At 39.7% G+C, this 25,447-nt stretch overlaps 1 protein-coding gene and 1 long non-coding RNA gene across 5 annotated transcripts in view; one reads left to right on the top strand and one right to left on the bottom strand.

Moving 5' to 3' along the window:
* Positions 1–6,711, top strand: part of LOC132395046 (uncharacterized protein C18orf63-like) — a 74,656-nt gene extending 67,945 nt beyond the window's left edge. The window contains exons 13-14 of the mRNA XM_059971364.1: positions 2,223–2,312; positions 6,172–6,711. Of these exons, the coding sequence (XP_059827347.1) occupies positions 2,223–2,312; positions 6,172–6,345 (264 nt within the window). The 3' untranslated portion in view covers positions 6,346–6,711. The remainder of the gene's footprint in view (positions 1–2,222; positions 2,313–6,171) is intronic.
* The window catches only part of LOC132395078 (uncharacterized), a 112,953-nt gene that overhangs the window by 24,261 nt on the left and 63,245 nt on the right, over positions 1–25,447 (bottom strand). The window lies entirely within an intron of this gene.

The raw sequence follows: 25,447 nt of genomic DNA, 5'->3' as shown, positions 1-25,447 counted from the left end.
TTATACAAATGGATAAATAAATAAACACCCACTTGCATAATATCAGATAACCTTTCCTGTTAAATTCAAAAGAGATTGTTTTCATTTCTTTGATGTTTTACTTGAGCCCCATAATATCCATCTACTTTTGCATATCCATTCTAAAATCAATCACACTTGTTTAGTCATTTAAATCACTGCAGTGTCATAGTCTTTTTTTGTAATTTTTTTTATTGAAGTTCATCATCAAACAAACATTTCCATAAGATGTATTTCAGACATTGAACATATATATCACATAACCATATATATCACAAATCTCCACCAAGTACTTATCTGGGGTATACACTTATAGAAAAGAGTGGAAAGAAAAAAACAAGCAAAAGGAAAAAGCTATGTCCTTGATAGAGCTATTTAGAAAAGCATATAATTCAGCTAATGGTAGTAGAATCATTTCAAGCATGTATCAGGGGTTGTCAAATCTTAAAACATATTTGACTTTATACATTAAAACAAAATGGGAGAAGGAAGGAGGGATAATTATATCTGAGGAAGAATGGACAATAATATGGAGGTATCAATGGAAGTGTACCAGTTCACAGAAATGGAGGGAGTTTGGATGGAAAAACTTGATAAAATATTTTATTACACCCTCTCAGAAATCCCATTATGATAGTAAACTCCCTGTTTACTGGAGAAATTGTGGAAATCAAAATCCAAATCATTATCATATTTTTTGGGACTGCCCTGTTATCAAAGACTATTGGAGGGGGATACACAATGCCCTACAAGACATCTTTAAATGCAGTGTCATAGTCTTCAGTTAATATAATACTACTTAATTGCTTTTTATCTTTATAGAGCAGTCTTAATGAAATTGATGAAGGGTCTCAGCCTGAAATGTTGACTGTTTACTATTTTCCATAGACGCTGCCTGGCCTGCTGAGTTCCTCCAGAATTTTATGTGTGTTAATGAAACTATTATTGTTTACTGAAAGTAAGTTAAGTTTAAAATGACCAAACACTGTGCTGTAAACAGCAGGCTGAAACTCTCATTTTAGTTGTCAGTGTCAGGCAGATATTGAAAATATCTTATTTACAACCAAATAATTTGTCAGGATTTTCATCAACATCAAAGCTTGCCAAAATATGAATGTAATTCCTTATTGTCTATGTATTACCTTCACTTTTCCAGACTTTTCAATTGCCAGATGCGGTTAATATGGATATTAGTGAACAGAACAAAATGAAATAGCAGGGCTGTTCAATTAGGTCAGAAGAACACTTCAAGTCTCTTCTTGAAATACTTAGGCAGCAGATGTCAATGATGATAATTTCACTTGATGAAGAAATGTACTCATTGGTTTTATTTAAAATTGCAATTGTACCTCAACATTGTAGTCCATTTGGCAAATCAGTCCATAAAATTAGAAACCTAAGATTAAATATTGATATCTCTCATGAGTCATAATGTTTACACAAAAACTGTATAAAAGAAATACATTATACCTATGTAACAATCTGCTGTAAGCAGATATGTCTATCTCTAACCTTATGAAATTCTTATCCCAACAATGTCTTTTGAATGGCAGACATTTCTCAAGTAGCTGGACATGAAGCATGGATTGATGTTTGCAATCCTGCATGTCATTTCAAAATTGAGATTACTTTTCCAAAAGCATCTCAGCTGACAATAAAACACAAAATAGTCCAACACTGGTCAAGCCTTTCAAGTCATGATGTTGTGTTCATAATGATTATGAGCTCAGACTTGCCATAGTATCACTTGATGCTATTGTTGGATTTATAGAAGGATAATGTATAGTAGGTCATCATTATAAGCATCTCAGCCATCTGCATGCATCTCCTCCTGTTATTGCTAACATTGTCATCACACTCTAAGAGAGCTGATAACGCTGCTGAAACCAGCAGCACTGATTATTGTCTGTTGCCAGACTCCTCCATTTCCACCAGATTCTCTTGTGCTCCTGGCCCTAACTTCGTTTGACTTGCTCTACAAATTTAATTTGTGTCTAACACAGGCAAATGAACATTTTTTTTTGGTTGGCAGACCTACGTTCTAGCGATCTGATAGTTTGTGTTGGTCCTAACTTGAAATAAAGTCTGAAATCTCATTAACGCGGCACTTATGTTAGCCCTAGTATTGTTTGACTTTAATTATTTATTCACCCCCACCCCTGCATTAAAAAAAATCTTTCTTTTTTGTGGTTTCTCAAAAACAGGAGAAAGTATCCGATTCAAAACCTAAGAAAACCAAGACCAAGCCAGTTATCCAGGATGTTGATGTGGAAAAGCATGCAAAAAATGATCAGGTTTTTGAGAAATACTTTGAAACTTAAAATTTCCATTGAAACTTTAATCAACTATGAAAGTCTATGTAGATCATAAGAGACTTTTGCATATAATTAATAGGACAATTGCAGTAATTAAATATCTTATAATTTTCTAATCACAATTGATATCTCTTGTGTATAAGGTATCAGAAATCAGATCAATCAAAAAGGTTAAAGCTTATTTTAACAGTGCAGTGATCATGCTGTGAGCCAGGATGCTAACTTATTCCTTAAAGCTGCCTGCTACATTTTATTTAAAGCAGCATTGCTTTTACTGTTGCCTCGTGTTGTCATTTTTATGAGTGAAAGCAGTAGGGAACAAATCTGCTTCCTCAGCCTCTCCGTTACCTCTGACAATCTTTGACTGTCCCCTAAACACCCAAGCTTGGTGTCAACCACAGAGGTCATGCAATATTTCCCATCTGAAGATCTGGCCAAAAGTCCACAGATTCTTGATTTTAATACTACCTCCCTCCTATGCAGCATAGTCTGGGCCTTGAATGTGACCTCATTACTGCAATCCTTCCTTTCCAGGTCACTGATACTGAAATACCCTTTATGCATTGTGGTATGCTATCGACTATCAGCAGTCTATTTGACCCTCTTGGATTTGCTGCTCCAGTCAGTATCCAGGGATGTTTCATGTTAAGAGAGTTGACCTTGGACACTTGTGGAAGACATGTCCCACTCCCTGAAGAGAAACATGAGCAGTGGCCGCAGTGGTGTTCTTCCCTTAAGGATCTTAAAAGTTGGAAGATTCCAAGAACCTGCACAACAATTCTGCTATCTGCAGCTTAAAAGAAAGAGGTCAACATTTCCTATCAATATAATTATATCAATTAAAGCTATTAGTGTTGTTGCATATCTGAAGTCACAGATGCTGCTAGATATAGTTAAATTGGATCCTGGGCAAGCCAAAGTTTGCTCCAAACCAGATCTCACCATACCAAGGCTTGAACTTGGTGCTGCTGTTCTAGCAGTTGAGATGACAGAGATGATAACTGAAGATCTGGACACAGAAGTAGATGAATTCAAGTTCTTTACCAACAACAAGGTTGTGTTCGGTTATATATTTAATGAAACAAGGAGATTCTGTGTTCATGTACATAATAAATTCCAACGTGGCAGACAATCAACTTAGAAGAGCAAATGAAACTATGTTCCTACTGATCTCAACCTGGCTGATCATGCCACAAGAGGGTTCCAAGCTGATCAGCTCACCCTCTTTTCATGGTTAACTGGCCCTGTATTTCTTGCTGATCTCTACCAGGAACATCATCAAAGCTGGTATTTTCGATGTGAAAACAGTTAAGCAGTAAGACTGTTTTCAAGGCTAGTCTTTGAAACTAACCATCTTCATCAAAGACTTAATCAAATGATCCTTGGACTTTTACTTTCAATATTTCAATCATTAAGCTTGACATCCTATGGATGCCAGATGGGGTGGGGAAGTGGGGTTGTTAGGTCCTCCAAAGGAGCAGTTCATTTTGTATGGATATCACTTCTAGTACGTAAGCTGTTTTAAAGTCATTGCCTGCGCAGGTTAATTTGGATTAATTTTTGAAGCACACGGTAAAAAGACATCGATCTCCATTCTCTCTTCATTTGCCCTTAAAGCAGCAGTAGTGTACCAATAGTGACCAGGTGTAATGTATTTAAGTTTGCTGATGATACTAAATTGAGTGGAAAAGCAAATTGTGAAGAAAATACGGAGAGTCTGAAGGGAGATTAAATTAAGTGAGTGGGCAAGGGTCTGGCAGATGGAGTACAATGTTGGTAAATTCGAAGTCATCCACTTTGGAAAGAAAATGGAAGAGCAGATTATTATTTAAATGGTAAAAAAATTGCAGCATGCTATGCAGAGGGACTTGAGGATGGTTGTGCATGAATCACAAAAGGCTGGTTTTCAAGTGCAACTATTAAGAAGGCAAATGGAATATTCATTGCTAGAAGGATTAATTTAAGAGCAGGGATGTCATGCTGCAACTATACAGGGTACTGGTGAGGCTGCAGCTGGAGTACTGTGTGCAGTACTGGTCTCCGTACTTGAGGAAGGATGGCTTTGGAGACAGTGCAGAGGAGGTTCACCAGGATGGTTCCAGAGATAAGGGGGTTAGACTAAGAGGAGAGATTGAGTTGCCTGGGACTGTACTTGCTGGAATTCAGAAGAATGAGGGGAGATCTTATTGAAACAAATAATACTATGAAAGGGATAGAAAAGATAGAAGCAGCAAAGTTGTTTCCACTGGTAGGTGAGACTAGCACTAGGGGACATAGCCTCAAGATTTGGCAGAGTAGATTTAAAACAGAGATGAGGAGGAACTGCTTTTCCCAGAGAGTGGTGAATCTGTGGAATTCTGTGCCCAATGAAGCAGTGGAGGCTCCTCAGTACATATACTTAAGACAAGGTTGGTTAGATTTTTGCATAGTAGGGTTATTAAGAGTTATGGGGAAAAGGAAGGTAGATGGAGATGAGTCCATGGCCAGATCAGCCATGGTCTTATTGAATGGCGGAGCTGGCTTGACAAGCCAGATGGTCTACTCCTGCTCCTATGTCCTTATGTTAATATCTGTGAGAGTTAAGCTTTGCTAATACTAGTAAACATTTAGTAGATATATTTTGAAGGAAGTATTGTTTTTATCGCTTACTGTTATCAAGATATTGTTGCGCTATGAGCTTACTTTTGTTTACACAGCATAGTTATGAAGTGTGTGTGTGTGTGACCTTGGTTCACACCAGTTGTGAGAATAATCAACAGTATTACTATATTCAGGCGTGTGACTATTCTATATTGAATTCTGCAGTTTCACAAGATAGATCTCATTAAAAATCCTGAAGAAAGCTTCTGTCTTGAGTGATTTTTGAGAAACTGTTTAACTCACTGCATAACCTTGTACATATGCACTGCAAGGGCAATAGGTTATCTGTTCTATTTAGCTTACTGATTTTGTTTTGTTTCAGTAAAAATATCAAAGCAGTGGAAAATATGTAAAAACTATCTGATTTTATGCAAGGACATGTTTATACATTTATTCACTTGTGTATTTTAAATAAATAAGATTGAAGTTTATAAATCCAGACTGATTTAAAGCATAAGAAGTACATTTCAGGTGGGGAAATAAACATCTTTGGACAATAAGGTCAAATCATTAGGTATATTTAAAGCAGAGATTGACAGGTTACAGGAAAAAAGCAGGAGAATAGGGTTGAGAAGGAATTGGAGAGAATGAGAATTGAGTGAAAAACTGCATAGAACACATGATATAACAAGATGTTAAATGGCAAAGCACGGTTAAAGTTCTTTAATTTCTGCTTCTGCTACAGCTGTTTTGCTTTCTTGGATGAGTAATGTTTTTATAGTTCTAATGCAAAACAATGACTAGTACATTAGAGGGGATTGTATGGAGAGTGAGGGATGTGATTGAAGGTCATTGTAGAATGCAAGGAGTTTTTAAAGTAGAACTATTACAAAATCAGCAAAAGGTCAATGGAAGCTTTAGTGAAATAATGTGAATGACTGCTTCTTGAGTCAATATTCAATTGAGTTAACATTCAATATTAGATGTGGAAAATTCACTTTTAGAATTGCTATACTAATGTAAAGCGGAGAAATAAAAGTGATTTACTCTGGTAAATGGATGTTTCAAGTTGGATATTGTGGAGTATCCATTTAATATGTGGTGATAATGAGCACTGAAGGTTCTTTAAGCCTCTTAATGTAAATTTTGCAAAATTATTTTTTCCTTTTTAAAATTTAATTATACAATTGAACAATTAGATAATGATTTAAAAACTGGAAAAATAGTTTTGGTCATCTCACTTTATTTGTCTCTACAGCTGTTTAAAGTAAATAGTGCTACTCTCCAATCCTGGCTAAAGTGTCGTGGTGTTTCTGTGAGAACAAGGGACAAAAAGGAGCAGCTGGTTTCCAAAATTATGGAATTCATCAAAGGTCCACAGAATGAATTTGGAAATATCTGTCCAGTAGATGCTCTACATAGGGTAGAATAGTATAAGTTATATATTTCGTTCATTTCTGACTGTCAGTAAGTTTTAGCATATGCTACTTGTCCTACTGTTGGCTTTTATATCCAGTTGCCATCTAATTTATTCAGAATTTGACAAAAGTAGTTAATAAATTAATGTTATCTGGCAATAAGTAAGGTATTCAGTGACTTTGTACCCAGTTATAGTAACTATTGTGCAATTCATTGGTAATCATTCTCTAATCTTTATTGTTAAGTTTGATTAATAGGAATGGTGCCAAGCCAATGAAAACTCTCATAGGCTCTCATATTGTTAAGTAATTAACAAACTTATGGTTGTTATGGTGATGCACATAGAAATGGTTGTAGGTATAATTTGATATGTTTTCAATTCAATTTAAATTAAAGATTTATTTTAACATTTCTATTTACTGACCATTTATTTTCATAGTCTGAAATAAAAGGTGTAATATACACAGACAAAAGTACAATGAACAATTTAATTAATTTTGATGTCAATTTTAACAGATTCCACTAGATTGAAGTAGGTGAGAAACAAATTTACATTCAGTTAGGTTTTCCCTTCCTTTGAGTATAAAAAATGATTCCAGAAAGTTATTAGATGAAAATAAATAAAACTGTGGATGGTAGGCATGAGCAATGCAATACATATCATAGATTCACAGATAAGTACAGAACAGAAACAGGCCCTTCAGTCTATCTAGTCCATGACAAACCATTTAAACTGCCCACTCCCATTAACCTGCAGTGGGACCATAGCTCTCCATGCCCCTACCATCCATGTACCTATCCAAGCTTCTCTTAAACATTGAAATTGAGCTTGCATATACTACTTGCGCTAACAGTTTGTTCCACAATCTCACGCCTTCTGAGAGAAGAAGCTTCCCCTCATGTTTCCCATGTATCACCCTTAACCCATGACCTCTGGTTGTAGTCCCACCCAACCTCAGTGGAAAAAGCCTGCTTGCATTTACCCTATCTATACCCCTCAATTTTGTATACCTCTATAAAATCTCCTCTCAATCTTCTACATTCCAAGGAATAAAGTCTTCAATCTTTCATTATAACTCTGGTCCTCCAGACCTGGCCACATCCTTGCAAATTTTCTCTGCACTCTTTCAACTTTATTTACATAGTTCCTGTTTTGGGATTTGATTACAATTCAGCTTGAAATACAGCATAAGTAACCTTCAGCCTATTCTCATTTTTCACAGATGTCCTGCTTTACATATTTATACAATTTAGATAGCTGTCCTGTAACATAACTTAGTTACTCAGGCTTTGTTTTGTTCCACTACTGCTTGTTCCAGCTTTAAACATGAATAGCTATAATTACGCTTCACAGAGCAAACCAACTTGAGCCATAAGAAAAGCACAATTATCAAAAAATAGAAAATGTATCTTAAAAATAGATTTACTTCAGAATGAAATTAATATTTGCCCTCGATACGGAGCTTCTATGAACAGAATTAAGATACTGTGTACATAAAGCCAAAGCTCAGAAAATTCTTTTGGTCTCCTACAGTTCCTTTAATACAAACAATATTTTATGTTTGTTTAGTTCAATGACTTAGTGTGATGTGGAAATGTAGCTTGGTGAGTGTAATGTTAAGGCATTTCATACATGCCTTAAAAGCAGGAAGATAACTAGGGAGAAGGTCAGGCCACTGAAGTGCAAAGGAGGGAATTAATTATGCCTGGAGACAGAGAAAGAAGTCAAAATACCAAACAAGTACTTTCTATGGGTGTTCACAAGGAGAAGGATATTGAGAACATGGAGGGTTATGCTGATAAGCTATGACATGTTGATATTAAGGAGAGCATGTAGGATCTGCTGAGGAACATTTATATGGAAAAGTCCACAGACCCTGAAGCAATCTATTCTAGATTATTGACTGAGGCAAGAGAAGAGAAGAAGAGCAACAGAGACAAACCAGGAAACTGGTGAGCCTCACATCAGAGGCATTGAAGTTACTGGAGAAGATTCTGAGGGGAAGATCTATTCGCATGGAAAAACATGAACTAATGAGGGATTAGTAACTTAGGATACTATGTCTTCTTGGTAGATTGATCTGAAAGACTAAGGCACATTCTATGTTGTATTGCTAAAGGTGATTTAACAAGAAAAAGTCAAGGAATTATTTATGATCTTTGCAGTTAAATGATCAACTAAATTTCTCATATAGGTTTCACTACTAAAGGTTTTTAATCAAACAGAAATGATAAATATGCTTTACCTATTTCTTAGCTCTTTATCAGCTAGAAATATTTATTTTTGCTGCTGATAAATCTTACAAAGACCAATATTGCAGTATGAATGCCTTTCATTAAATAAATACAAACCAGGCTCTATCAGGGTATCTTGCTACTGGACACCTTCAAAGTCACTTTGATTTCCTGATACCAACACCTCAGAAATTAACATTGGGTCCAATCCAGCCTATTCCCAGCCTATTTTCAAACACTATTTCAAAAAGAAGAAAATTATTTTAATTGCATGAGAACACGTTTATGACTTAATACTGTTAGTTATTCCTTCAAACACTTGTATGATTCAATGATTAGAAGTGTGCTTTGAACTACTTAAGATATCCATGGTTAAAATTAGTAGTTCCTTTTATCAGTCAAAACATTGCCATGAGCCATTTCCCATGAAAATTGCTAGCTACAGTAGATTGGAGAGAGTTCAGAAAAGATTCACGAGAATGATTCCAGGAATAAGAGGGTTACCGTATGAGGAACATCTGGCATCTCTTGGGCTGTATTCCCTGTAGCTCAGGAGAATGAGGGGGGGATCTCATAGAAATATTCCAAAAGTTAAAAGGCCTGAACAGATTAGATATGGCAAAGTTATTTTCCATGGTAGGGGATTCTAGGACAAGAGGGCATGACTTCAGGATTGAAGGACATCCTTTTAGAACTGAGATGTGGAGAAATTACTTTAGTCAGAGGGTAGTAAATCTGTGGAATTTGTTGCCATGAGTGGCTGTGGAGGCCAAGTCATTGGATGTATTTAAGGCAGAGATAGATAGGTTCTTGATTACCCAGGGCATCAAAGAGTATGGGGTGAAAGCAGGGAAGTGGGGATGACTGGATGAAGTGGATCAGCCCATGATTGGCAGAACAGACTCAATGGGCCAAATGGACTACTACTGCTCCTAAATCTTATGGTCTTTAGAGCTCTGTTTCAGGGAGAAATAATTTTATTGACATTGTTTGAGTAAAATACACATGAATCCTTCCTGCTTTTTAAGCTTACACTGATACTGTAGAGCTTCTGAACATGTGAGCAAGCAAAGTGATACATGTGGCTACAAGAACTGTGTACACTTTGTGCTTCAGATATATTTTGTAAAAGGAAATACCACAACAACACTCAAAGTTATATAAATACTGTTGAGTAAAGAAGAGCTAGTGTGAATAGAACAGGCAATTTAATTTCCTTTTGCATTTCTGCAGTACTAAGGCTTTAACTAATTCAGATGTTTTTAATTTTACAGGTAGCTTGGAAACAGTTAAAACTGGAGAATGTTTTAAATTCTATTAAAAGAAAATAAAACAAGTTGACACTAGGAAATAATAATGTCAGCAGCACATTGTAAATTCTAATAATTATTCCTCAACAGAGTCCATTGAAACCACTTTTTTTCTTTAAAGGCAAATTTAATATGAAGTGTTGCACTTTAGAAGGACAAAACAGGGTAGAACTTACACAATGAGCAGTAGGGCACTGAGGGGTGCAGTAGAACAGAGGGATCTGGGAATACAGATCCATAATTCCTTGAAAGCGTCTTCTTAATCAGGTAGCTAGGCAAATTGGCCTTCATAAATCAAAGTACAGGGGTTGGAATGTTATGTTGAAATTGTATATGAAGTTGGTAAGCCTTAATTTGAAGTATTGTGTACAGTTCTGGTCACCTGCCCACGGGAAATATATCAATAAGATTGAAGGTATACAGAGAAAATTTACAAGGATGTTGCCAGGATTTGTGGATCTGAGTTATAAGGAAAGGTTGAATAGATTAGGACCTTATTCCTTGGAACATAGGAGAATGAGTGGAGATTTGATCAAGGTATTCAAAATTATGAGGGGTATAGACAGGTTAAATGCAAGCAGACTTTTTCCACTACTTGAGTGAGATTAGAATTTAGTAATTGTTATTTTGATAAATATATAACAATTCCATATTTAATAACCATATATCAATCACAGCACGGAAACAGGCCATCTCGGCCCTCCTAGTTCGTGCCGAACTCTTAATCTCACCTAGTCTCACCTACCCGCACTCAGCCCATTACCCTCCACTCCTTTCCTGTCCATATACCTATCCAATTTTACCTTAAATGACACAACTGAACTGGCCTCTACTACTTCTACAGGAAGCTCATTCCACACAGCTATCACTCTCTGAGTAAAGAAATACCCCCTCGTGTTTCCCTTAAACTTCTGCCCCCTAACTCTCAAATCATGTCCTCTCGTTTGAATCTCCCCTACTCTCAATGGAAACAGCCTATTCACGTCAACTCTACCTATCCCTCTCAAAATTTTAAATACCTCGATCAAATCCCCCCTCAACCTTCTACGCTCCAATGAATAGAGACCTAATATTTCTAATGTTAACTATTATTATTGAATAACTATTTGAATAGTTTTGATTGTCTATAATTACTACATACATTTAAAAACTCTTTGAATCCTTAAAGTCTTTGAGGGTAATATTGTACTGCTAACTTTGCTATCTGTCAAAAGCTGAAAGAGTATTCTGAGGGCAGAGGCCAAACATGATTGCATTTGAGGCCTATTTACCAGGCCTCACTGAAGGTTGCTACCATGCTGCAGTATTGGGACACCTAGGATGATACTCCAGTGCTACATAGTTAGAGGAGAAGTCATTCAGATAAAGATTTAATTGTCCAGGTGATGCACCATCAATAACTCTCGGAGACGAGAGGCAAGATATAGGCTTTTATTGGCTGGAAGAAAGAACAAGCAGCAATTGACCACCACACTGCATCCTGGAGACTGAGGCCGGGGCGGTGTCTCCAATCGCCTTTATACCGGGGTCTGTGGGAGGAGCCACAGGAGCAGTCAGCGGGGGGGGGGGGGGGGGGGGGGTGTCCAGACAGGTATAAGTAGTTCACCACACCAGGCTACTCCAGAAACATTTCTAAAAGTTAAAGCCTAGCTCACCATCAAGGACAAAGGGAACAGACCATGATTTTGCTCCAAGTTCAATACTGTCCTCATTTGGAAAAACATTGCTAGCCCTTCATCTAAACTGGAATTGTGTTGAGCTCCAAACACTGAGAAACGTTAGGTGAGAAAACTTAATGAAAATTTCAAAGGTAATGCAGGATAATACAGAAAATACAGGAGAAATATTGGTAGATTTTAATTTAAAGCAAAGTTGAAAAATCTTAATGCTGTGATGGGCAAATGGAGAGACATACGATACATGAATAGCAGACTTCAGTCTTCATTCCAACAAGAAATGAGTCATTGTTTGAAATCCTGAACAAAAGGCAGATGCTAGAAATCAGACATAAAAACAGAAAGAGCTGGGGAAAAAATCAGCAGGTCAGACAGCATCTGTAGATTGAAATAATATCAATGATAGCCTTTCTTCAGTATTCGTAAATGCTGACTCTGTTTCTCTGCGGTTCAAAGTTGAGTTCTGAATCAAGATCTTTGACTGTTAACCCAGTTAATCAGCTTGTGTTACTGCTCTCATTGCGCATATGTGAAGTACAGGAGTAAGTTCAGAAAAGTTGTATGGAGAAGAGAAAAATCTTAGACAATATTAAACTGAACTTTAAAATATTTTATAAATATGGGAGAGAAATTTATTATTATTCATCGGTCTTTACCATATGTGAGAATATTCTCCTCAAGTGTCTCAAATCCACAGATTTCAGGCTCATTTAAGTCAATGTAGCCTCTCAGCTAACATTTTATGAAGTCCTTCGTAAGAGAGGAATTAAGCTGAAGGTCATGAAATGAAACTGGCTGTGGATACAGAGGCGAACCACTGGCCACGATGTAACCCGTGGGACACTATTGACAAGTGACATACAGACTTATTGGTAAATCAGAGTTTGAAGTTTCAAGAAAATTTATTATCAAAGTACATATATATCACCACATACTACCCTGACATTCATTTTCTAGCAGACATCCATAATAGAACAAAGAAACACTATAAAAGCAATAAAAAACTATACACAAAGACTGACAAACAGCTAATGTGCAAAAGACAAACTGTGCAAATACAAAACAAACAATAATAAATTGTAAAAAAAATACTCAGAATACGAGTTGTAAGGTCCTTGAAAATGAGTCCATAATTTGTGTTCAGTGATTAGTTCAGTATTGAGGAAGTTATCCATGCTAGTTCAGGAGCCTAATGGTTGAAGTGTAATAACTTCCTGAACCTGGTAGTGTGGAACCAAAGGCTGATGCACTGTCGCTGTCAAGATCTGAAATACATGTTAGGATAAAAAAATCATGCGGCTGGTTCATTTTGCTGATAATTCCAAGAGGTTAAATTGTAAGCAGAACAGATGGAAATGTTACATTAAAAATTAACATTAATTCATTAAAAGAACAGGAAAATTGAAGGAAACGAATTTCAGTGCAATCGCATTATACCTAAATATATCAGTGCTAGCTAAAATGTTTGTTGCAGTGTAGGTCCAAAGAGTTCTATGTACATAGTTATTAAAGTGCTATGGTGAGGTACAGACCAAATTCAAATCTCAGGACAGGAATCTGAAACCAGGCAGTTTTGACCTGGAGATTGAGGTTGCTACATCTGAACCACCATAACACTTAAAAGGGACAAAAGGGCAGAGTGGAGTATTTGCTTTTGGGAGACTTCGTTAGCTTTAAACAACATCTTAACAAGTACAATCTAAATTTCTCATGCTTTGTACAAGGCAGAAGCATCAGGGAGCCATTTATGTTATACCTATAGTGCAGAAATACATGAAAGCTCAGTTTATGTGTATAGTAATCAGTACAAAAAGGGGTTTATAATCTGTGATCACCTTAATTTATTGATAGGGATCCCCTTTTAGCAGCTGTTCTTGCATTTACTTTAGTTAGAGATAATTCTTTCGCATCAGTTTTTCCTTGTCTGGAACCATTTGGAATCAATTAATTGTTCTGTTATTTTAGTCTCGTGGCTTCCACTGTTGGCTAGAGCACAAAGTTGTTGCATTTTTAAAAATGCCTGTGGAAATCTGTTGATACCTCTAATTATCTGCTTTAAATCTAATCCATAGATAAAAATAAGATTGAAGTTGTTGCAGGTTTTGCATTTATTCTTTATGACTGTAAAGCGGGGTAAAGGTTATAGCCACTGAGAGCTTTTTATCAGAAAACCACAGGCACACTCACAAAAGTTTCCAATGATTAATTCATTTTAAAAAAGGAGTATGGAGTAATTTCTCAATTCTTCAATATAAAATCACAAGGTTCTAGATGTTGAATTTTCTTCATTTTTAGAGAGAAAGACTTTTCCACTACATTGCTAATATGGCATTGAAGAGGGAAGATGATGATGATGCTGTAGGAAGTAGAAAATTCATCTCGAAATTCTGCTAGTCATGTTTAGAAATTTCATTGAATAAACTAAACTATCTTTAAAATTTATCACTTTATCAGTACCCCTCTTGCCAATACCCCAAATATTCCCACGCTGTCTTCTTAAAAAGAAGCTTTTGACTTGGAAACACCAACCATCTCCATCAGAGAGATTGACACCTTGTGTGGTGGTGATTGAAGTCTGGAATAGCTGATAGAGATTTGGCTGAGGATCTGCTGGATGAGAGTCTCAATGAATGATGGAAGAGAGAAGAGTGATTGGGAGTGAAAAAATATTGGATGGTACAGAATTGGTTGGTGGTCAGGAAATTGCTTGAAGTTGGGGGTGAATGAGAGAATACATCGTATGCAGTGTGGAAAACAGTGAATACTTATTACATACAAGAGAAAAGCTGCGCATGCTGGAAATCGAAGCAACACACAAAGTGCTGGAGGAAATCAGCAGGCCAGACAGCATCTATGGGAAGGAGTACAGATGTCATTTCTGCCAAACTACCAGCAATTTCAAAAAGGAAAAATTTAAATGTGAAAGTTAAGAGTTTTATATATAAAAGAAAATTGGACTTGGCCATTTCTGTCATCTCTCTCCACCATTGAAGAATCTACGAGAAGTGATATCTCAGGAAGGCAATCCCCATGATTCAGAGCCCCTATTGTCTGGGCTAAGCCTTCTTCTCAATGCTGTCATCAAGAAAGGAGGTACAGATGTCTGAAGATCCAGACTTCAAACTTCAATGACAGCTTCTTCCAAAATGCACCAGGCTCTTGAACTGACCTAAAAAGCTCTAATACTGCTTTGGACCATATATTTTTTCTCTACTCACCTTGAAATAATGTCATTACATTTATTTTGTCATTTAAGTTTTGTGTATTATGTTAATTTAAGTTTATGTCAGTCATATTTGTAATGTACTGTGCTGCTGCTGTGAAAAGCTAATTTTCATGACATTTTTCTGTATGTCTATGACCATAAACTTGGATTTGTTATAACTACAGAAATGTAAAGCAATACATGTGTAAATCAGAGGAAGCAAAGACTAGAAAAGTGATACAAAGAAGTTTTACAATTCTTAGATCTTTGTAAAAATCAAAAGAATTAGAAATATGAAATAAAAACTGAAAATGCTGGAAAAAGCAAATCAAGGAGCATCTATGCAGGAAGAAACAGATCAAATTTTTTGGTCAAGTCTGGGAAGTGAGAAAATAAATTGATTTTAAGTTGCAGAAAGGAAAGTGGGCATTGGGTATTGGAGAATAAAGTTGCATTGTTTGCTGTGTGGCCAGAACTATGTGGCCAGCCTTGTGTTTGCTATTTGCTATGTACCCAATTTATTGGCCAGAATGTAATCTCTGTATTGCCTCTGTACTATTGAATGCATCAGTGCCTTAAGAATGTAGCTAACAGCGAAAGTAAGCATGTAGAGATAACGGTGGTAGACGGGGTCTTGGAGTGGTGTGATGGTATGGGAACCAGTCAAAGCCGGGAAGGGGGACACGTGTTCCAAGGAGTAGACTAGACAGGATCGTGAGATGGTATGAAAACCAGTCAAGGCACTAGAACAAGTATATGCTAATATAACTGAGATAAGAAAGTACTATAAAGAATACTGTGTATTAGGCTCGGCGGGCAATTAGTGACACGCTCATTCATTGTCTCAGCTTTTGTTTGCAAATAAAGACTTAAACTTCTCAAAGAAGCTTCTGCGTCTCCAGGCTATTTCAAGAAACCACAACATGGGTAGAATATGGTTGGTGAAACTATGGCACGTGTGCCCAAGATGGCACATGCAAAATCTTTGCTTGCATGTGGCATACGGCACCTCTCAATTCTTTAAACCCCACCCAAAATAAAAAGATACATAATGATTATTATTATCAGCAAATGATTTTTTAACAACCTGGGAGCAGTGAGATGTACTAATAGTAAAATGGGGCTTGTTCTTTCTCCTTTAAAAAAAGTCCATAATTATTGTTAGTATTTCATTAATATCTCAGCTCTAACTCTCAATGGCACATAAGAGAATATTTTAGAAGATTATCACCAATTTGGGCATATGCTTTCACAAAGATTTGCCACTCCGAGGATGGAACAAAGGGAATATTTCTGATAGTGTGAGACTAGGGCTGTTGTGGTGCCAAGCAGTTAATTAAGCGATCTGGATGATAATTTAATGAGGGAAGTTAAAGGAAGTGTTGTAAACTATGCATACCTGTCTGGACATGCCCCTCTGCTGACTGCTCCTGTGGCTCCTCCCACAGACCCCTGTATAAAGGCGATTGGGGCACTGCTCCTCCCTCAGTCTTCAACATGTCGTGCTCCCCTTTTGCTGTTAATAAAAGCCTATTGTTCACTTCCAGTCTCCTAGAGTTATTGATGGTGCACCAATTTTATTAACAGCGACACTAGTGGTGCAGGGCACAGAATATCGGGACTTTGTCTTACTGGTCATGCCTCAGCTGTGTGCCCCTGTGCTATTGGGGCTCGACTTCCAGAGCCACCTGAAAAGTGTGACAATGGAGTATGACGAGCCCCTCCCACCAATCACTGTCATAAATCCCCAGTTCTGTGGGAATTCGTCACATACCCTGCTACTGACCACACACTCACACACCAACCCGCACATCCCACCAAACACCATGCCATCAGATACACTACAGACTCCTCTTGCGGCCTCTCCACCCTCGATCCCTCCCCCACTGCTGTTCGCCAATCTGACCCCTGACTAAACCTGTGGCAACTAAAAGCAGGAGCTACAGCGTGGGGGACAGGGCCTTCATTAAGTCGGAGGTGCAGCAGCTGCTCAGGGAGGGGATCATTGATCCAAGCACAAGTCCGTGGAGGGCCCAGGTAGTTGTTGTTTGGACCGGGCTGAAAAATAGGATGGTCGTGGACTATAGCCAGACCATCAATAGTTTCATGCAGCTTGACGCGTACCCCCTACCCCGCATCGCGGATATGGTCAACCAGATAGCTCAGTACAAGGTGTACTCGACCATAGACCTAAAATCCACTTACCATCAGCTCCCCATCCACCCGGAGGACCGCCCCTACACTACCTTCAAGGCGGGCGGCAGGCTCTATCACTTCCTGCGTGTCCCCTTCGGTGTCACAAATGGTGTCTGTCTTCCAGAGGGAAATGGACTGAATGGTGGACCAGTGCCAAATGAAGGCCATGTTCCCATATCACCATCTATGGTCACGACTGGCAGGATCATGACACCAACCTCCAACAATTTTTCCAACCGGCCAAAGCTTTTAACCTTACCTATAACAGGGACAAGTGTGTACTCAGAACCACCTGACTTGCTATCATTGGTTATGTCATGGAGAACGGAGTCATTGGCCCTGACCCGGACTGTATGTGCCCCCTGTTGGAACTCCCTCTTCCCAACACCCTCAGAGCCCTCAGACGGTGCCTGGGCTTCATTTCCTATTACATAGAACAAAGAATAGTTCAGCACAGTTCAGGCCCTTCGGCCCACAATGTTGTGTCGACCCTTACACCCTGTCTCCCATATAACCCCTCACCCTAAATTCCTCCATATACCTATCTAGTAGTCTATTAAATTTCACTAGTGTATCTGCCTCCACCACTGACTCAGGCAGTGCATTCCAAGCAGCAACCACTCTCTGAGTAAAAAACTTTCCTCTAACTTCTTCTACTCTGTTTTTGGGACCTCCTTCTCTTCCTACCTAAGTCGTTGGTACCAATATGTACCATAACCTCTGGCTGTTAACTTTCCTCCTTTAGGATATCGTGGACGCATTCAGAAACATCCCAGATCCTGGTACCCAGGAGGCAAACTGCCATCTGTGTGTCTTTCCTGTGTCCACAGAATTGCCTGTCTGATTCTCTAACTATAGAGTCCCCTATTACTGCTGCCTTCTTCCTTTCCCTACCCTTCTGAGCCACAGGGCCAGACTCTGTGTCAGAGGTGCAGCCACTGTTGCTTCCCCCAGGAGTACTTATTGTTAAGGGGTACAGCCACAGGGTACTCTCCAGTATCTGACTCCTGCCCTTCCCTCCTGACTCCTACCTACTTATCTGTCTGCCGAGGCCCTGGTGTAACTACTAGCTTCTAGCTCCTCTCTATCACCTCCTCACTCTCCCTGACCAGACAAAGGTTATCAAGCTGCGTTCCCTAACATGGTCCCTAAGGAGCTGCAGCTCGACGCACCTGGCGCAGATGTTGCTGTCCAGGAGGCTGGGAGTCTCCTGGACTTCCCACATCTGGGTGCCAGATGTGGGAACACCGGCCTCGTGCACACACTTCCTGTTTCTATTCCTCACAAGTAACTTACCTCGCCTCGACCCGTTATCGTTGAAGCCCGGATGAGCCAAAGCCCTACACTCTGCCTCAGATCACTCCTTTGATGAGCACACTACGAGGCAGTGTCTCCCTTTTATGCCTGAACCTTCCCTGCTATTTAAGTCATGACTGGTGCTCCGGTTATGGCCACTGTTAGGCCATGTACAATGGACTAACACTCTCAAAGCTCCTTTTTAAATAACTGCCACCGGCCTGCGAGGAATTCTTGTTGGTGAGACACCCTTGATGTCACTGATAGGCCACATACAATGGACTAAGGCTCTTGAAGCTTCCTGTTTTAATAAGAGTAATGTCTACAGCGTGGCCTCTGTTACAGAGATGCAGACCTTACACTCTCTACTCACCACAGTCAGTATGGGCAGCATCCCAGCAGCGTTCTCCTGTTTGTTCCTCCACTCTTTCCAATGGTCATCAGGTACATTCTATAAATGAGTCCTGGCGACATAACTCAGGGGTGCGGAATGTCCCCGCTGTTCTCTGAACCTTCCTCAGCATGTTTAATGCAATAAGAAGAGTGGCAGATAAGGTTCAAAGAATTTTTTCTCCATCAGGCAGGAAGGCTGGTAGCATTCTTCTCTCGTACCCTTCGGGGCCCTGAAATTTGGCACTCCGCGGTGGAGAAAGAAGCCCAGGCCATAGTGGAAGCTACTAGGCACTGGAGGCACTACCTCACCGGCAAAAAGTTCACCTTGCTGACTGACCAGTGCTCAGTTGCATTCATGTTCAGCAACCAACAGCGGGGCAAAATCAAAAATAATAAAATTAAGTGACCTGGATGATAATTTAATGAGGGAAGTTAAAGAACGTTAGAGAGATAAAAATGAGGCCTTTGCCGAGGACTCCATTATAATCAAGTCCAATGGAAGCCTCATTGGATGCACCTCATCATTTGTTTTGTCATATTCGAGATGTAGGAATTAGCCAGCCAGTGGCATCAGCACTAGACTTCAAGGCGAGGGGTCCCAGGTTCGAAACCGGCCATGCTGGACTGAGCATCGAACTAGCAACTTGGCCTCACAAAAAACAGACCAAAATGCTTAGCAATGGCAACATGCACCACAGGGCATGGAGAGGAATAATAATAATATTCAACACAGGATTTAGCAAGGAATTCAAAAGCTTCAGGTTTCCCTCACTGTTTGTAATAGAACTGGCGAATTCCAGTAGGTGTAGGTCATTCATCTGTAATATTGACTCTTTTTCAATCTCCATTAACATCAGGAGCTAGAATGGATTCCTAGGAAACCCCACAGTCAGTCAATAGGCCCTTCCAGCCATGCTGACCAGCAATCCTCCAATTTAATCCTGGCCTAATCACAGCAAAATTTGCAGTGACCAATTAACCTACAAATCAGTAGGTAGGTCTTTGGACTGTGGGAGGGAACTGGGGCACCTGGAGGAAACCCACATGGAGAATGTACAAGCTTCTTACAGGCAGCAGTGGGAATTGAACCTACGTCACCTGTATGGTAGAGCGTTGGGCTAACCACTACACTACTGTGCCATTTTACCCATCCTGTTACAGCTTCTTTAATTCTGTTGTCTTTCAATTTTGATGACAAGGCTAGTAAAGTGGCACCTTATCAAATCTCCTCTGGAAGTGAATAGATTCCTTACCAAGTGCATTTCCTAGTCTATTATTTCATCAAAAATCTCTATCGTTAGTTAAGCAAGATCTCACTTTAACAATTCCCCGATTGGTTTTCCATTTCAATGCACACTTGCCCAAGGGAGTGTTTTAATTCTGTTCCCATTATTGTTTATTCAACTATCCCCACCAGCAAGGTTAAAATGGTTGGTTTGTAATTACTGGGTCTACACTTTGTTGAACAAGATGCTGCTTTCCAGTACTTAGTAGTTCCTTCCAGAATTGCTCTCATCCTCCTCCTCCTGAATTTTCTACAGCTGCCTTTGTTACGCCTGTGCCCCTCCCCCTCCTTTTTGAGAATCGCAAGATCGCTATTAAGTCAGGTCAGGAGACCCAGGAAATGAGAGAGAGACGTTTGGAATGTCCTGGCCCCAGCAATACAAAGCCACGGAACAGGTCATTGTCTCTTGGAGAAGGAATTGTGTATTGAGTACCGTACTTCATGGAAGCCCTCAGGCAATGTGGGCTGGTCGGGGGATGGCATCATTCCACCCTGATTGACATCTGAGACCCTGTGAGTCAGGATAAAAGAGGGTCTGGAACAGCCCTTGACACGCACCAGGAGAAATGCTAGAAGTTCCGTGACGGTGTTTAATCGCGATAGCCGGTGGAGGGCCCATGTGTGTCCTTTCCCATTGCCCCAGGATTGAGGCCCTACCACGGAAGGCGGCTTAGCTAAAGGAGAAATCAGCCCCAAAGACTCTCGAAGGATCGACATCATAAAAGGAATGGGCAAGTTTTAATCCGTCTCTCTCTCTAACCAAAAGCTGCAGCTTGAATGAACTAAAGTGACTTTTATATTTCCATCAGACAATACATTATCCCCTAGACAACGATAGAGCTTATTTCTTATTGATTATTATTATACCCGTGCTTTTAGATTTAGTACTGACAACGTATATTATATGTATGTTTGCATTGATATTATTTTTTTGTATTTTTATCAATAAATACCGTTAAAAATTGTACCATCAGACTTCAACGGACCTCTCTATCTTTGCTGGTAAGTGACCCAGTTACGGGGTACGTAACACCTTAAACTCAGTCTTACTCAAATCTAGAATGTTAATGTCAGTTTGTGTTTCTCTCTGTTTATGAGCAACACTGAGCACAATCATTTTGAAACAGAAACTCGATGCTCTATATATTTGTTCTCCTGCAGGGCAAAGCCTTGCACCAGGGTAATACACAAAAAAAAATGCCTGTTACATACTACAAAGAACCTCTCAGTCTATCCAGCCATCTGAAATATATCTTTAGTTTGCTGCAGTGATATTTCTGGTGGTGATACAACACCCAGGTCATACTCTGTTCAGAGTTCCTGAACATGTAAACTTGTTGTCAGTTGCAGTGCATCGATTGAGTGAAGGTCTTTGCAATTAACAATCATTCCTGGGGCATCTATGGTGCCTTAATCGCCACTTATTTATATTCTAGTGATGTCAGACATTCTAAGCCCATGGAAAACCAGCCAGTGCCACAAACCTGAGACCCTTGCATAACTAGGGCTTAGCAAACAACTGATCATTATTCACAATTTGTGAGCTGCAATGTTTTGGAATTATTGTTGGAGGATCACCATGTAACTATGACTACAAAATTGCTGGACCCTGCCACTTTGACCTAGCCAATACCTTGATTAGCCTGGTCCCACTCTACTTGCCTTCTTGGAATCTATATCAGTTAATCATCTATCTTATTAAGAGTAGGTGGCAGTGCCAGGTACTGTTGTGTGTGCAAGGTTGGGGAGGGTGGTGAAATGGGCAGGAGATTTGGGGTAAGGGGCTTGTTTAGAATTGTGAATATGTGGGAATGTATGTGGGGAGAAAGTGGATGTGTTTGGTGGGGGTACTTACCATTAATGGGGGCATTACCTGGGGTTGGTAGGGAGTTACTTTGAGATGTGGGATGTGGTTGGGGTGGGGGTGTCAGCTACATTTGGTGCGGGTATCCAGTTTGGTTGGTAGGGGTCAAGCATTCTAGCCCAGAAAATCAATGATGATGTCCTTGGTCCTAAAATAGTGTATAATTTTAATTCAATCAAGTCTCCTTTGTGAACGTCGTGTTTCTGACGCTACAGCATGTGAGTGTGATGCTGCTGCAGGTAAGTTTCTGTGCTGCTCCTCTCCATTCCCTGTGGGGTTACAGGTCCATGAGCTCAGGTTGTTCCTTCTTCTGATCTTTATCTGATGCCCAGTGTAATTTAGTGCAAGCAGCATCCATGCCACTTGAGTAACCTGACTGGTTGCATCACTCTCTGGTATGGAGGGCCCACTGCACGGGATTGAAATAAAACTCAGCCAGCTCCATCACACCACCCCACCATCAAGGACATCCTTAAAAGCTGATGCCTCAAAAAGTCGGCATCTATTAATAAGGACTCCTACCACCCAGGACATGACATTTTCTTATGACTACCATAAGAGAGGAGGTACAGGAACCTGAAGACTCCCGTTTTAGACCAATATTTAGGAACAACCTCTTCCCCTCCACCATCAGATTTATGAGCCAACAATGGCTACCAAATTTCTATAGTGGAGGTGATGCCATCAAAATGGGCAAAACAATCACAGCACAACTGTACCTCTCAGCACAGGTATTGTGTATGAATCCTGATCCCTGGCAGCATCCATGTGCTGCCATTACTGACACTTATGGGCATTTTTCCCCATCATGGTCTCAACTCCTCAATCATTGCAGGGATATGGGTGGAGCAAGAGCTAGAGTTAAAAAGCCATGTTAATAACTGAGTCGTTAAATCAGAAGTTCTATTAAGCAATTCACCTGTGCAGTTACAAACCTGTTGCAAATTTGCAAACTCAATGAATTTGAGCTGTTGCTGTTGAACTTTCAATTTCCATGGTTTAAAAACCCCTACGTGATCTCAAGCCAACACCCCCATATTCTTTAGAATCTACCCTATTGAAGCTGGTTGTGAAGAGCTGATTTGTTTTTTATATAATATTTCCTCAGTCAGTTGTGTTGCTAGTTAATCTGGGGCATGAGATGTCAGGGATAGAAAATGAAGAATTTGTCAGGATTTTGAGGTCAAAAGTACTCCATTGTCAAACCATCAGCAATCCCAGAAGTCTTGTTGGCATGTGCTGAGGATACCAGCATTTCCCAGGTCGAAGACTGGTGCCAGTTTGGAGGTCTGTATGGTGCGGCGAGTCACAGATATGGGCATAAGACACGAGGACTACTGATTGCACCCACCCCCAAGATCATCAAGGTCAGCGTTGAGACTCGAAGGTCAAACCCAGTGAAGTCCAGAGAATGGCGAGTTTTGCAGTAGAAACCTGAACTCTTGTTGGGGCATATTTTGGAGATGCAATATTGGAAATATTAATTCAACTTTGACAGCAAACAGCCTTCAGACCTAAATATGGATTGTGGATTGAATTCAAAATACAGCTTAGAACAGGAAATATTCCATTGAGCTACCTGCATAAACATTTATGTAACTTTAAAAAAAACATATTCTCTCTCTCTCTCTCTCTCTCTCTCTCTTCCCCCCCCCCCCACCCCATGTCTCTCTCTCTCCTCCAAAGGCTGCCAGCTTGTGTGTGTCCAAAATAAAGACTTTTCTATCTACCAGCTGCATCTCCCTGGTGACTTTGTAAACAGTTACAACAACAGAAGACCAAATGTAGTGCCCAAAGGAGTCATGAGGACCCAGCTCGTTGGGATCAAAAACTCATGTGTATCTAAAGGTTAATCCTGTCATCAACAAACCCTAGGGTGAAGTCAGAAATTTAAGTCTTGATGTCTGTAAGTCTGAGAATCCAAGGGCAAGGAGAGCAGTCCCATAGGCCTGTTTGTGTGTGTGGGCAGGTGGGTTGGTAGGAGGAATGGGAAAGGAACTTGTTTTGCTGTTGTTGTTTGGTTTGTTCTTGTTGTTCTTGTGTGTGTGTCTGCTAAACACTGTGGGCATGCTCCGTTGGTGCCTGAATGTGTGGCGACACGTGTGGGACGCCCCAGCATATTCTTGGGTGTGTTGGTTGTTAATGCGAATGATGCATTTCACTCTATGTTTCAATGTGCATGTGACAAATGAATCTGAATCTGCAGTAGGGACTTCCCCTAATTACAGAAACAAGGAGAGCAGTCTTAGGCTGGAGGTACTAATATTAGAACAATTCACACAGGTGAATGCAACAAAAGGCTTTAGAAAGGATACAGAGGAGATTTAGATTCAAAGTACATCTGTTATCAAAGTATGTATCTAACCCTGAGATTCATCTTCCTACAGACAGCCATGAAAACCATGGAACCTGTTCAAACCCTCAGCACGCAAAAATAGATCAAATTGTGCAAATGGCAAAAAAAAGTGAAAAATACAGAATACAAACCATCAAACCACAATGTCATGAAACAGCCCAGGAATGTTCAGTTCCAGCTCAGTTCAGTTCAATCTGGCATGGTGTTGCTGGTTGACTGCAAGTCGCAGAGCCAGTCTGCCCCGATCAAAATCGCACAAAATAGCAACAAAAAAAAGATGAAGTGGTGAATGCAGGCTCACTTTTGACATTTAAGAAAACTTGGACAGGTACATGGATGAGAGGTGTATGGAGGGATATGGTCCAGGTGTGGGTCAGTGGGACTAGGCAGAAAAATGGTTCTGCACAGCCAAGAAGGGCCAAAAGGCCTGTTTCTGTGCTGTAATGTTCTATGGATCTATGATTTACCAAAGAGAAAATCCCTACTTCGTCCAGCCTATATTCACAAGACATGATTTCTAGTCCAGGCAACACGCTGATAAATCATAGAACCATAGAACATTATAGCACAGAGGTGGCTTGATAGAGGTGTACAATATAATATAGATTGAGTGGCAGCCAGAGACTACCTCCCAGGATGGAAATGGCTAACTCAAGGGGGATCATTGTAAAGTGATTGGAGAAAGTATAAGGGAGATGACAGAGGTACTGTAAGTTCTTTACACAGAAGGTGTGGATACATGGAACACCCTGCCGGGGTGGTGGTAGAGGCAGATACATTAGGGGCATTTAACAAACTCTTAGATAGGCACATGGATGATAGAAAAATGGAAGGCTATGTAGCAGGGGAGGGTTAGACTGATCATAGAGTAGGTTAAAAGGTCGGCACAACATCATGGGCAGAAGGGTCAGTACTGTACTGTAATGTTCTATGTTCAATGTAAAACTGAACTGAGGAAGATCAATGTAAATACTGGACAAATAATTTAAGTGTGCCGAAACTTCATAGAAATTCCAAACAGAGATCTTCAAAGCTGCAGTGTCTCTGCAATGCAGAATATTAATCAACAATGCTGAAAAATGTTCTTAAGAACTCTGATAAATTTGTAAATCTAATTATTAATGATTTGTAATTTGTATTTGGCATGAATTTTATTATTGCTATTTAAAGAGCTTGTTCCCAAACAGAATAATAGTAAAGGTTATTGCCATGTCACCAATAGCAGGCCAACACTAGAGGGAGCTCCTGAACAGTCTGCCAGTTGCTCCCACACCACAAGGAACTGACAAAGATTACACC

The sequence above is a fragment of the Hypanus sabinus genome, chromosome 1, assembly GCF_030144855.1.
Source record: "Hypanus sabinus isolate sHypSab1 chromosome 1, sHypSab1.hap1, whole genome shotgun sequence".
Taxonomy (NCBI): domain Eukaryota; kingdom Metazoa; phylum Chordata; class Chondrichthyes; order Myliobatiformes; family Dasyatidae; genus Hypanus; species Hypanus sabinus.
The sequence above is the reverse complement of the archived record's forward strand: the minus strand, read 5'-3'. Positions and strand labels throughout refer to the sequence as shown.